General features: G+C 43.1%; 1 protein-coding gene across 3 annotated transcripts in view; it reads left to right on the forward strand.

Moving 5' to 3' along the window:
• The first annotated feature begins 1,148 nt into the window (after window positions 1–1,148).
• Window positions 1,149–13,988, forward strand: part of DENND5A (DENN domain containing 5A) — a 64,734-nt gene continuing 51,894 nt past the window's right edge. For all 3 annotated transcript variants that reach the window (XM_069016775.1, XM_069016773.1, XM_069016774.1), the window contains exon 1: window positions 1,149–1,353. In XM_069016775.1, coding sequence (XP_068872876.1) covers window positions 1,248–1,353 — 106 coding nt within the window. In that variant the 5' untranslated portion in view covers window positions 1,149–1,247. The remainder of the gene's footprint in view (window positions 1,354–13,988) is intronic.

Genomic DNA, 13,988 nt, shown 5'->3' on the forward strand with positions numbered 1-13,988 from the left:
TACCCCTCAGCAGCTCAGTTCGGGTCATCCTTCCCAGGGCTTGTTCTCCTCTCCATGCTGAGCCAGAGGGGAGAGTGGATTTCACTCTGTGCAAGCCCAACTGTTAACAGAGATGTGTGTGATGTTAATCCAAATAGGAAAAAGAAAACAACCTTAAAGCCAAACAATCCCTAAAGCATTTCCCTTCAAACACAGCTGCTTCACAAAGCTGTGGAGTCACAACAGCCACGGGGGCCGCAGGGATGGGAAGATGGAGGTGACAGGAGGACGCAAGCCCAGAGGCGCTTTCAGAGCAGCATCAGGCTGACCTGTGCCTGAGTGAGCAGCCCTGGCAGCACCTTCCTGGCCTCTGACTGCATCCAGTTCTAGGCTCCTCAGTACAAGAGAGACATGGAGAACCTGCAGTGGGTCCAGTGGAGGCTACAAAATTGATCAAGGGACTGGAGCACCTCTCCTGTGAGGAGAGACTGAGGGAACTGGGCCTGGACACAACACGTTGGACTTGATCTCAGAGGTCTTTTTCATCCTAATTGATTCTGTGCTTCTGCTCAGCCTCGAGAAGAGAGGACTGGGAGGGGACCTCATCAATGTCTGTAAATACCTGAAGTGGAGGTGACTGAGGATGGACCAGCCTCTGCTCGGTGGTACCAAGCAAAAGGACGAGATGCAACAGGAAGAAACAGGTAGTTCCACCTGAATGTGAGGAAGAACCTCTTTACTGCGCAGTGACCGAGCACTGCGCAGGCTGCCCAGACAGGGCGTGGGGTCTCCCTCACCGGAGATATTCAAGAACAGTCAGGACAGAATCCTGTGCCACGTGCTTTGCAATAACCCTGCTTGAGCGCGGAGGTCGCACCAGACGAGCCGCTGTGGTCCCTTCCAGCCTGCCCCATCCTGCGATTCCGCGCTTGCGGCGGGGGCAGAGCCCTTCCCCCGGCTCCCTCATCCCCCGGCTCCCTCACGGCACGGCCCCGCCCGCCATGCCGCCCCCTCCGGCAGCCCCGGCGCGAGCAGCAGCGCCAGCAGCAGCATGACGTCACCCCGCGCACAGGGCGCAGGCGCGGCGTTGCGGCGCGCGGCCGGGCCGCCCCCCCCGGGAGCGGCGGGGGCCGTTCCCAGAATGCCGCGCGGCGCCGCCCGCCCCGCGCCGCCATGGAGGCGGCGGGCGCAGCCGGAGATCCCGGCCCCGCTCCCGGCGCCGCCCGGCCCCGCTCCCGCTGAGCCCCGCGCGCCCCTCGCCCTGCAGCATGAGCGGCGGCGGCGGCGGCTCCTCGGCACCCGGCCGCTTCGCCGACTACTTCGTCATCTGCGGGCTGGACACCGAGACCGGGCTGGAGCCGGACGAGCTCTCCGGTGAGTGGCCAGCGGCGCTCGGCGCTGGGGCGGCGGGGTCTGGCCGCGCCGCTTCCCCGCTCCGCCGCCTCCCCGCTCCGCCGCCCCGGGCGCTGCGGGGGGAGCCTGTGCCCCGCCGGGAGCCCCGGGCGCTGCGGCTCCCCGGGCATGCGGGAATGCCCGGCTGGGCACGGACCGGGGTCGGTCAAAGTGACCGAACTCCCCCAAACCCCGGCCAAGTAGCGCCGTGAGACGGGCCGGGCAGAGCGCGGGCTGTGCGGTGGCATCGCTTTAGGTCGTCTCAGCCTCCGCGGCGGTGTCCTGCGCTCTCTTCGGAGCCGCGTTGCGTGTATCAACTTTAGCCAGGCATTTGAGACACACAGCCAATCTTATGGAATCGGATTTGGGAGAGAAGGCGAAGAGCATTTGCGTGTTCAGTGTTACCTTTTTTTGGAGCACGGGATAAGAATTCTCTTGCAGCAGTATCTGAAAAGAAATCGGATTAGGAAGTGATTACTCTGCTGTTAGGTGAGAATGTTCACACCAAATACACAGCTAAACCATATCAATCTAGACTACACCACCGGTTTGACACGTGTCAAACCAGTGTTTTTAAAGTTAAAAATCAGTTCTGTGTTTTAGCAGCTCCTCGCTTCAGCTTTAGTCTCATTGTATTGGCCCCAGTTAAATCAGAGGTTGCTTAGCATCTCTAACTGTTTGGAAAGATGAAGGAATGTGGTGGTGAAAACCTGACCTAACATCAGTACTGATCTTGTGTATTTGAGCTCTGAACTTAACCAATAATACATTCTCTCTCCCCAACTTAGTTTTTTTTTATTAGCTTGCTTTTATAAGGTGTCGTGGGTTTTTTTACATCATTGCATTTAAGCTGTCCCTCACTAAATAAACGCTTGTTCCTTGTAGAGTGGAATTAGTGTTACTAGAACTGACTTCTTGCATCGAGCTCTTCTAAAGTTTGGCTATTAGGGATACCCTTTTTTTTTCATTTAATGACTTCAAACAAAATTTCTCATCTGTCTCTCATGCTGAGCAGTACCTTACCCTAAGAGAATTCATGTTTGTCTAATGTTAAAGTGACTACAGGCTACAGTTTGAGACTTGAGGAGTGAGTACAGCCTAAGAGAATTCATGTTTGTCTAATGTTAAAGTGACTACAGGCTACAGTTTGAGACTTGAGGAGTGAGTACAGCATAACAGTCTGCTCTGTAATGGCCCTGCAAATTACAGTATCAATTTGATTTAAGATATCTTAAGAGAACAAAATGCAATGCAATTTCATTGAGGGATATGTGAGGGTTTCTTTTTAATTAAATGGCAAACAAAGTTTATAGATCGAAAACAATTAACAAGATGTTAATTTTGCTATTCATTTACTATATATCTACTTGTGTAATGTAGTATGAGGCACACTCAGTAATGCTCTCTGTTCTTGATAGGCACATGAATAATTCTCCTCACATAATTCAATTTAAAACCAGCAGTGCATTACTTTGGGCTAGCTATCTAATAGTAAACTGGAAGATATCAGTGCCTTTTTAAAAATATTATGTCAGAGTGTGCAAGTCTGAAAGCTGGAGCATGATGTTCGTTCTGTATTTGCTTTCCTGGTCAAGGACTGCATCTATAGTATGTAAAACTGTAGTGTGTGATATATCCTGGTCTCTGCTGTTCCACCATCGTTCTGTAATGGTATTACTTGTGACAAGGTGTGGGGCTGGGGGGAGAAGAGGTTGTAGTATTTATGGGGGAGACAGATTTTTACGGGATTTGAGAAAAGGTTTTAAAAGAAGGTGGGGGGAAATTTCTGACGGTGTCACAGCATAAGGGCTAGGTGGAATTCGGGTACGTTTTCTTGAGTTTGTTGTGTTATTAATAATGCATGATAGTGTGACTGATCGTGCTTTCAAACTGTGTCTTAGGTTATAGCCTCCTCCAGTGTCCGCTGATAAAAATGGAGAGGGCCTCTGTTGATTTCAGTGGCTTTTGGATAAAGCTTGGAAACACTCTGTACTTCCTGGACGCCTTTCTTGTTTGAATGAAAGGGTCATTGTGCGCTGTTTTTTTTCCCCCCCTCCCTCTGATTTCTGCGCTGCAAAATAGCTTCTGAATCCTCGTACTGTTGAAACAATTGGCTTCATAAGTGCCCATTGTTGGGAGCGAGGCGCTGGCCCTCGAGCCGGTGGGTGCAGGGTGCGGAGCCGGGACGCTGCCGCTGAAGCCGGGCACGGCGGGTCCCTCCGGGGCTTTCCTGCGTCAGGGCTGCCGGAGCCCAGCCTGGCATGATGTCATCGCTACCCCTCTCCGCCGCAGGGAGCCGGCCGCCGCTGCTGGGGCCTCCGGGGATGCTGCCGGCGCACTTTGTTCTCGGCAGGCTCACGGAGCCGTGCATTTCGGGTGCTCAACCTTCATGTCGGTGGTACAGCGTTTTCTGCAGACTTGGTAATGAGGCATAAGCTCAAGGAATTGGTGCTCGGTCTAGTTACTTTGTTTGAAGAGACACCTCTGATGGCGTTTCCCCTTTGTATGTTGGAAGCTTACTGAATAGCACAGCTGTAATGCTTTTTCCTGAAAAAGTTGGCTGGCTGATGGAAGATGCACAGAATATATATATATGTTTGTTTTCTTTTAATGCAGTGAGAAATCTTGTATTTAGGACTTGTAGTTAGCACGGGTTAAAGAGTCTCTATTGCTAGGGCTTTTTTATCCCTAAATTCAATTCTGGGCATCCTTTCTTATTTTGATAATTGTGTTCCCACCGGCTGACCTGTTAAAGGAGATGGAAAATATTTGCTGGGTGGTAGTAAAACAAAACAAAAACCTCATCACTGGATGAAGCTTAAGCTCCAGTGTCAGCTGCTAAGCTGGATGAGAGAGGAACTGCAGTGTGTTTTCATGTTTCTAGATGGTATTGATATGCCAGAAGTGATGACAGAAATTTTTCATTACACTACTGTGGTCTGTTTCAGGTAAATTTCCTTCACAGAGCAAACCACAGAAGGGTTGAGGTTGGAAGGGACCTTTGGCAGTTGTCAGGTCCAACCCCACTGCTGAAACAAGGGCTCTCTAGGGCCAGTTGCCCAGGACAATGTCTAGGTGGTTTTGAATATCACCAAAAATGGAGACTTCACTACCTTCCTGGGCAACCTGTGCCAGTGCTCAGCTACTCTCATGGTGAAAAGGTGTGTCCTGATGTTCATGAGGAACCTCTTGCGTTTTGTTTGTGCCTGTTGCCTCTGGTCCTGGCATGGGATACAGCCTGTCTCCATCATCTTTAATCTCTCTTTAGATATTTATATACATTGATAAGATTCTCCCCTGAGCATTATGTTCTGCAGGCTGAACAATCCCAGCTGTCTCAGCCTTTCCTCCTGTCCCTCATTCATGTTTGTGGCCCCTTGCTGGACTCTCTCCACCATGTCCATGTCTGCCTTGTGCTAAGGAGCATGGAACTCCAGCTGTGGTCCCTCCAGGGCAGGATCACCTCCCTCAGTCTGCTCACAATGCTTTTAACTAAAGCACTCCAGGATGCCACTGGCCTTCTTTGGAGCAAGGGCACATTGCTGGCTCTCGGTCATCATGCTGACCACCTAGAAATGATGAAATAAATGCATCACCAAAAATCTACTGTATGTAATATAACATATTGTAATCCTGCGACATTATGGTAGGATTTCTTAATTTAGATTGTATGACCACGTCCTGGAAAGATAATGAGAGTGAAGTTGAGCCTCATCTTTCAGCTGGAGTCTTTTATCTGTTGAGTTAGTTAGATGTAATTTGAATGAGGGTGGGAAACCTTGCACTATATGGAACTGTTGGAGTTTCAGTGGAAAAGAACATGGAACAAAAGGATTTTGTTTTCTTTTCCTCCTTTGTGATGTGTAAAGTTTTTAGCAATCACTTGTCAACAAGTTTGTTTATTATGGAGTGGCAAAGCAAAACATCAACTTGCCATTGCCTTACACTTAAGTTGAATTGTAGTCTTGGAGTTCTTTTACAAAATACAGAACTCAGGTCCGAATATCTGGACCCCATGTTCTCATTAAAATCTTCTGTTGAGTGTACCTTAGTAGTCTTGAACACCATATCATAACGATGATAATAGTTATTTCAGAAATAAGTGTTAAAGAAGAAATTGTGTAAAGAAAAAAAAGGCCTATGATCTGTGAAGAAAAGATTGGTGATTTAATAATAGGATTGTTTTTAAAAAAAGAAGGGTAAAACCAATGACTAGTCTGTCACCTGTACTTTTTATCCTGCCTTTCTTCCTAGTTTGAACAGTTTCTTAAGGTTTGATCCAAAAATTAATTTATTCAGTAGATGGACTTGTGTTCCTTTGCTCAAGTCTTTATCATGGTCCTTTGAGTTGTCCATCTGATCATGAGCTTCATCCTTAGAGGAGAATGAAAATAATGTTAGGTGAAGCCTATTTGTCCAGGAAATATCTTTCCTGTAGAGACCCTTCATGAGCCTTTTCAGAGTTCATATGAGATCTGCTTTCACTCTCTTATATGGTGATATGGTACCATTTTAATTATTCTTCCTCTGTCATACCCTTTTTTTGTATTTTGTTTTTAATCCTGTTGAGGCAAGATCTCTGTGCATGTAGATTATGTAGCACAACATGACTGATTATGAGTAAGGCATCTCTGTGCTGGCACAGGAACCACTTGATTACTGCTGGTGTGTGAAAAGATGATGATACCTGGTATATGGTATTCACCAAGCTCCACTCAAAATTATTCTGACAATCTCATATTAGAAAACGTGTTTCTCCTCACCAGGAAAACAGAAATGTTGTCTCACCTAGTTTCTCTGTCTGTAATTGAAGTGTCATTATTTTTCTATTTTGTTGGCCTCAGATTTGAAATGACAGCTTGTCTTCATGCATTGGTAGAGTTTTTTTTAATGGAATTCTGTATCAATATAAACTTAAAAAATATATGGATGTGATGAAATGATTGAAGGCATTGGCCGCATATGTGTGCCAACAAATTGCTTGGTGTTTTGTAATTAGTGTAGTAGTTCTGTTGTAGAAGTCCATGAAATAATGTTGTTATCAGCACCTGTGTTAGTTTCCAAGTTCAACATGCTTAAATACTCGTGGGCTTTTATTTTGCTGCAAAGGTATTTGTAAGGGGTAGCTAAAGGGGAAGAGGAGGAAGAAGAAAAGGCAACTTAATTTAAATAAGCAGATATAATTTTATGACTGGCATTTGACCTGATCCGTATTTTCTTCTTTTGGGCATTTTAATCTTGGAATTAAGACATTTGGGGTTGGAGCCAGCTGTGATTCTTGCAGCAGAGCCCTTCTGCAATGCAATACTGTTTTTCCCTTGGGTAAATAGGGTGTGGGTAAATTTCTTTATCTTCCCTATGGTGGTAGTACCAGCACTTGCTGCCAAAGTGAATGGTGGGAGCCATTGCTTGATCTTACCAAAGGCTGAATTGTTCTGTGATTGTGGCGTTTTGTTTTTGGTGGTTCACCCCCCTCCCCCCCTTGTCCATGTGGATGGTATCCATGCTAGCTTCCCACAGTTCCCAACGGTGTGCCTCTTCCCTTGGGGATTTATTCTGGGACTGAAAGGGAAGTTTTTCAGTTCCTTTGCTTCTCTGGGATTGCTGACCGAGGTGTTCACTCTGTGGGAGGCGTCCCCAGTGCTACCAAGGCTCACACCACGCGTTGTTTCACACAGGTCACTGTGGGCAGGCAGCAGATAGCAACAACTTTTGGCTGGATTTACATGGGCACATGTGAAACGTTTTAATCCAGATAATAGCTTATTCCACTCTTCCCTACCCCCTCTATCTTTTTCCCTAGAAGCTGGAGCTGTTTGCCATGTTTGAGTGCCAAAAAGGTCTTTTGTCTCTTTGGGAACTGAGGCAGACGTGCTAGGGTAGCTGATACGTAGAATAAAGAATGGCAGAGCTGATGTAAGGGGGAAGCAGCTGTACTTTGCTGAACTACATTTGAAGCCACAGTTTATTGGTGATGTTTCTGTAATGCCAATTTTGTCATTATCATATTCGTATTTTAGGTCAAATTGAGCTATATGCTTTACAGAATAATCCCCTCAAAACCCACAAAACTCTTCAGTCTTCCATCCTTACATATTCAGTTATGAGTTTGGTTTACTTGGAAGGCTCTTTGGCAACCTGTGGGGGAGGAGAAAGGTTACAAGTTGTTGATTTGAGAAAAAATTTAAGATGCTTAAACAGTGTCTAAAGGGCTAAAGTTTACAACTCTGGTTTTTTAAGCCTTTTAAAAAAGCCATAGGAATTTCAACTTACTAAGGCAGGGTGTACAAAGATGGCTTGATTTTGCTTTTTGTTCATTAGGGGTTTTTTGTTGTTGGGGTTTTTTCTCCTGTTGTTTTTGGGAATTTTTGTAGTTTATTTTGCAAGAGAGGCTACACAAAGAGCTCTTGAGTGGATTGTATGGGAAATACTCCCATTTGCAGGTAACTTTTTCCCCAATTCTTCAAATTATCAATTCTGAGGTTACAAAACACCACAACTGTTTTTTATGTGCCTTTTGTCTTAGGGAAGTCCTACTTGAGCATTCTTGGTAATGACTTCTCATACTTATCTTTTGAATTCCCACTAACCTGCAGGGCTCATGTAGCAGAAATGATGCATATGAAGTGACAGTGTCAGAAGCAATTACTTACTGATGCACGCTGTGCAGTAATTACTCTCTCAATTTCTTGACAACCATTTCGGATTTGTGGTTTGTAGTCAAGTTTGCAGAGAGCTGGAATGTTATCCCTGTGAGGCTTAAAACATTATTGCACAGAGAAATTATTGAGCATTCCAGCACAAACTGTATCCTACTTGTATGATGTAGAATTTACTTGGAGTGCTTCTGCTCAAGGCATGTTTCTTAGTCTTTCCAGGAAAATGCTGCTCTGCTTATGGTTTGATGGGCAAGAGGCCACTGGTTTCAAACTTGTAGAATATTGACTTTTTTATTTAGGTTTTTTGGGGATTTTTTATGGTTGTATGATCAGCCACAGTCAGCTACAATGTGTACATCTGTACTGAGTCATTTACATGTGGATACTGAAGCATTTTGAGAAAGAAACTTTATCTCATTTCATGGGTAAGCGATCTGGAAACAGATAACATGGCAGGCAAAAGCAACCTTTTCAGAGAAAGCGGCATTTCAGTATCTGAGTGAGGAAAAAAGGCTGGTTTTATAGAAACAGATACTCTTTCACATGGCTTCAGATGAGTTTGGAAGTTTTTTTATTTTCAGTACAAGCATCAACTTTTAGGAGCTTTTCTACTATTTGCATATATTACTTGTTATTCCTCCTTAACTTGCTACTTTCAGCAAGCTCCCTTGCCAACTGTTGTTTCCTAATTTTGGCCCTCAAGCCCAGCAATGTCCCACTGAGCTGCCATCAGAGTTGCATTGGGGAAGAATAAGTCCCATAAGTCAACAAGGTTGGTGCCAGCATAAGGCTGTCATGTCCCTTTCTGTCTCTTTTATGTGTGAGTTCTGGGAAATGTCAAGTAAACTGCTTTCAAAATTGAAATGTGAAGTGACTCCTTCAGAAGTTTTGCTGAAGACTGGTAAAATTTCTATTTATCAGTATCTTGGTCGTTTCTCAGAATTCATCTGGCAGAGATTTTATGGCAGTGCAGAGCAGTCTAAGTGTAAGTTGTTGTGGTCTCTCTTTCCTGTCCTTACTGAGGTCTTTATGACCTTGATCACAGTGGTGATACACAGTTAACTTGGGCCTGAGACACTGTGTTTTCAGGATTGGATAAAAGTACTGAACCTTGATTCTTCCTGTTCTAATTGGATTTTCATGTTGAAAACACGAGGGGTTTTTTTAACCAAATATGAATCTTGTCTTATGGAGAAGAAGGGTGAGCTTGATAGCTTGATAGGCTTACATGTAAAAGGAAGAGAGCTTAGGAGGCATGGGTGGTGAGATAAGGAAGGATGTAGCCAGAGCAAGATAAACTTTGGAGTTTGTCTTATCTGTTGACCAAACTGTCAGCACATCTGATTAATTTTCTGTGATTAGAAATCACTCCTATCAAGCAACTTGACTTTCTTACAGGACATTTTTTGTTTTATTTGGAAAGGGAGCAGTCCTTATTAAGGCAGGTTACTGCAGAACACTGTTTTCAAAGGTTAGGTAGTAAAGTGAAGCATACTGGCCAGGACTGGTATACTGAAATGACAATATAGCTGATCTTTCTGTGTTTTTGTGACCTCTGTATGTTACTGAAATCTGCTGAAAGACTTCACGTGTTCTTTAAAATACGTTTTTCCTTTTCAATGGAAAACTTCAGTGGTGTCCTAAAAGAATGGAAATACTTGGTTGAAGGACTGAACAAGTGTTTCAGAAAGATTTGATCCTTGTGCTTTTATGCAGATGTGTTTTCATCAGTCCTCAGAGCAGAAGCCTGTGGGAGCACAAAAAGTAGGGACGTTTAACTGGGTGGGATGTGTCACTGAAAAGAGACCATGGTTGTTGGGAAGAGTTGTTTGGAATGGTCTGTGCTCAGGCTTTCCTGATGCAGTCCCACTGGATCTGCCAGTCTTAGGGGGCCATGAGGAGAACAGCTGGTTTCTATAATAAATATGCTTAAAATATGCTTGTTTCCACTTCTCTTGTATATTTCTAGTACATATAAAAGAATTGTGTTCTATTCTGAAGGTAAGCCACCCCTTTCCTTTCTTAGTGTCTTCTGTTTGCACATATTCCACATCTATTGTATAATGGAAACAGCGTGTCCCCCCTGACCCTCATGGCTGAGAGCACGCCTGTCATTGAAATTCTGAGGCCTGCTTCTGTTGTTTTGTTGGAAACAGACCTAAATATCTTTCTCTAAGTTTTTTTGCTTGGGCTAGAGCAGAAAAGTGGTTTAGTAAAACAATTCTGGTTTTAAGATCATTTCATTGAAAATTTCTGCCAGACAGTCTTGATTAAAATACATTGTATTTTATATTGTCCATCTGCCTTCCTGTATTGCATACAAAGGAGTACAAAAAGAAAAACTGCAGGAAAGAAAAATGTTTAGGATGCTTTTAAAGATGCAAGATGAGGACCTTTTCTTGTTTATTTTTCTTAAAGCTGCTTTAGATTCTTGTTGGTTTCTTCTGCCACTACCCTGTCCTGCCACTTCCTTGTCCCACCTCTTCCCGCCTTCCTTGAAACAGTACCAGAACAATAAAAACAAAAGCTTTTGGTTTCCTGACCTTACAATCACAGAATGCAGATGGCCTCAGCTGTTTTTCTGTGGTGCTTTAAATTCATTGTTGCAGCATTTGAAACAATTCCAGAGTGTGTGACAATATGTTTTGTTATCAACTAGATGAATGCTGAAACTTAAATGATGAATGGGTATCTATTAACTCCTAGATTTTCCTTTGCCATAAAGGGCTTGGAAGAATTTACCTATCAAAGGAATGAATGATCAAGAGATTACTTGTATCAGGCGGAGTTTACACTGAATATCCGGTTAGCAAAATGACCTCTTGTTTTTTATTTAATTTCACAGTGAGTTTCTTTGTGTTACGGTTTTTGAAGCATTACTATTCTTGAATTTTGGAAAGCAGAAGAAAATGGGGGAACAACAGGACCTTTAACAGTCAACAGGTTAGGGTTAACTCTCTTTTTTGTCTTTCTCGATTTTTAAAAGTCTGCAGTAGGAGGAATTGTATTGTCAGTTGAATGTTCAAAGGAGTATGTTCTCCTTGGATTGGGATGAGGGATTGTTACAAGCAAGTATGGGTTCCCTAGATGACAAACAGGAAAAAAAAATCAGAGCCTTTTATGACTGGTTATTTTCTTTGTCTTTTCTCTACTTCCTCTAAAGCAAGTCCTTCAGCTTTCCCAGAGGAAGGATGGCACTCCATCCACACACATTTCACTTGCCCTTGGGATCCATACCATGTGTTTGTATCTCATATTTGCACCTTTGTTTTAGAAAGGCAGACAGTGAACTTGCTTTGCCTTCAAGGTTTTCTGGCACGGAAAGTGGAACAGTAACTTTTATAATGAAGGTTTCAGAGGAAGTCCCAGCTGTGAAAATCATAGGTGGTAGATCTGTTACAAATCCAGTGGGATGATGGCTGCTACAGACAGTGGTTGAAACACCTGATTCCAGTGCTGCAGTCGAGTGAAAGTGACCCTGAAGATTTTTCTCATGTGGATAATTTAACCTGCTTTAAGAAGTGTTCAAGTCCTAGTTCCAGTACCAAATTAAGTGGTCTAAGCACCACTTCAGCTTTCGCTTTGCCAGGTGGTCTTGCCAATGGGGGAAGGGGGATAGCGAGTGTGGGACAGAGGGTTTATGTGTTTCAGGATAAAAGGGAAGAATTCTTCTTTGTGTATATCTGAGCAAGAGGTTTGCTGGAGAAGGGAGTACTCTCTAATGAGAGCTACGTGCAGCTCTGTTTAAGGAGGAGGAACTGGAAGGAAGGAAGCAAGTCATAATCTGAAAGCATTTGTCTATTGATGAAGTGGCTCTTTGCTTACAGATTTGGCAGCTGCAGCTTTTCTTGAATCATGGTTTTTATTCCAAGAATTCTTGTATAATTAATTTCTTACCTTAGTCTGCCAAACTTTGGATGTTTATTTCCTGCATTGTAGGGAGGTGGTTTTTTTTCCTCCAGTTATATATGGCTTAATATTTGTTAAAGAAGGAATCAGAGAATTTTTCTGTTTTGTTTTAAAAGTAAACCTTGTCTAATTTGTACTGTATTAATAGCTCTCTGTGTATGCATTGAAAGGATTTTTCTTTAATATTAGAATAGGGGGTTCTGAAAAATCAGAGTGGTGTTTGTTGCTCTCCAGAAGGCTTGGTATAGGGGTTTTGCCTTTTTTTTTTCTTCTATGTTTTTTAAAGGCTAGATTGAATCAACAGATTGCCATCTCATTTCACATCTACTATGGTCCAGACCATATAATTTAATTACTTGTTTGATTATCCCATTTTTCTCTTAGGACTTGAAAATAGAATATTTTACCATTTCTGTTGGCAAGTTAAAATAGGGCAAGTCTTATTTTTAACCAAACTCTTTTGCCTTTAATTTTAAGATACTGATTCTTGGCTTGACTGTCTTTCTGTCCCTCCATGCATCTTAAGCACCTGTGGTTGCTTTCACAATGTAACCAGGCCAGCTGCTGGTCATCTGTCAGTTTGACATATCAAGAAGTCCTCAAATCTCTAAGTGCACATACCATCTCTTTCCTCCAGTGCCTCCCCCTCCCCAGATTGCTTTTATTTACTCTGTACTTTCATCTTTTCTAGAGTGGGGATTCCAGAAGTGTGTGCACACTCTCTGTTTTGCCAGTCAGCTATTTTTATTTAGACTTGGACCATGAATTTTGGAGCTGAAGTAATTTTATGTTTGATAAACATAATTATTTGCTGTAATATCTGTAGCCTTATTTCGTGTACTGGGGATGTTTGCTGGCTGAACTGGGAATCCTGTTGCTGTTTATGACATTAGCTGCTGGTTTTGGATTAACGTCAAAGTGTTACTTGTATCTTTTGGACTAAGATACAGTTTATCTTTGGAAACTTTTTCCTTTGTGTTAGGTCCTTTGACAGGCATGGTTTTGCCCTTAAAAAGTTTTCGCCCAAAACCCAAGAATGAGAAAGGACATTTTGAAAATAATCTATGATGATCTTTTTCTCTGAAAGGTGGCTTTGTGCTATATAGCATTTTTTAATTTGAAGCAGGGTAGAATTAGGCTATTTTCTGAATGGTGTTTGTTGTTCAGGTGCTGTTCAAATCCCCTTGTTTGACTTTTGATTTGCAGCCCTCAGATTTGAAAACCTCTGCTCTTTGGCTGTCATGCTCAGCTCGGTCTCCAGTCCCCCACCCGGCAAAAGTTTGGAGGCTTCCCACCATTATAAGATTCTTTGAACTGTGGTGCAGAAAGTGCAGAGGTAGAGGGTATGGTTGTAGGGTTCTGTAGGGTCTTCTCAATCCTAAATCCAGTTTCTCTGGATTCTCTGTGCTGAGTAGTACAGGAAAGCTGCCCTAAGTGTATGGCTCACAGTTTCTGTTGCTGGTACAAGTTCTCATTGTTCTTATTCATTTGTTAATTACAGCAATATGACTGTTTCATGTTGAAGCTGTTTTATATTTAGTTCAAGACATTTATTTTAGTGACAGCAGAAATTGATACAAAGCTCTGTATGCTGAAAGATTCCAGTAAGTGTCTCTATGTGGAAAATAAAAAGTTAATGTTTTAATTGCATGCTATCTAAGAATTTTTTATTTGAAGATGTCATGTATACAATAAATGTACACCAAGACAGAATGAATTGAATTAATAACAGGCTGTATCACAGGAATTTAAAGAAAGAAGCTGCCTGGCAGGGTGGAAGCAGCAAACCACTTAATCACAACCAGTTGAGCCTTCTGGATCTTTGTTCTGTAATTATTTTGAGCAGATGAGTGGACTCGATGAGCAAACGAAGATGTCAATATTAATGATGCTTTAAAATAAGTCTTGCAGCACCATTTAAGTTTGTTTATGGGGCACTTTTTCTGATAACCAGGGTAGCCTCTTCTGACTTGCTTTCTATTGCCATAGAGGGAAAATTGAGCTGGTCTACATTTGAAATAGCTGCTCAAAGACTTTTTTTTAGCTGGT

Source organism: Aphelocoma coerulescens, chromosome 5 (assembly GCF_041296385.1).
Source record: "Aphelocoma coerulescens isolate FSJ_1873_10779 chromosome 5, UR_Acoe_1.0, whole genome shotgun sequence".
NCBI classification, from domain to species: Eukaryota; Metazoa; Chordata; class Aves; order Passeriformes; family Corvidae; genus Aphelocoma; species Aphelocoma coerulescens.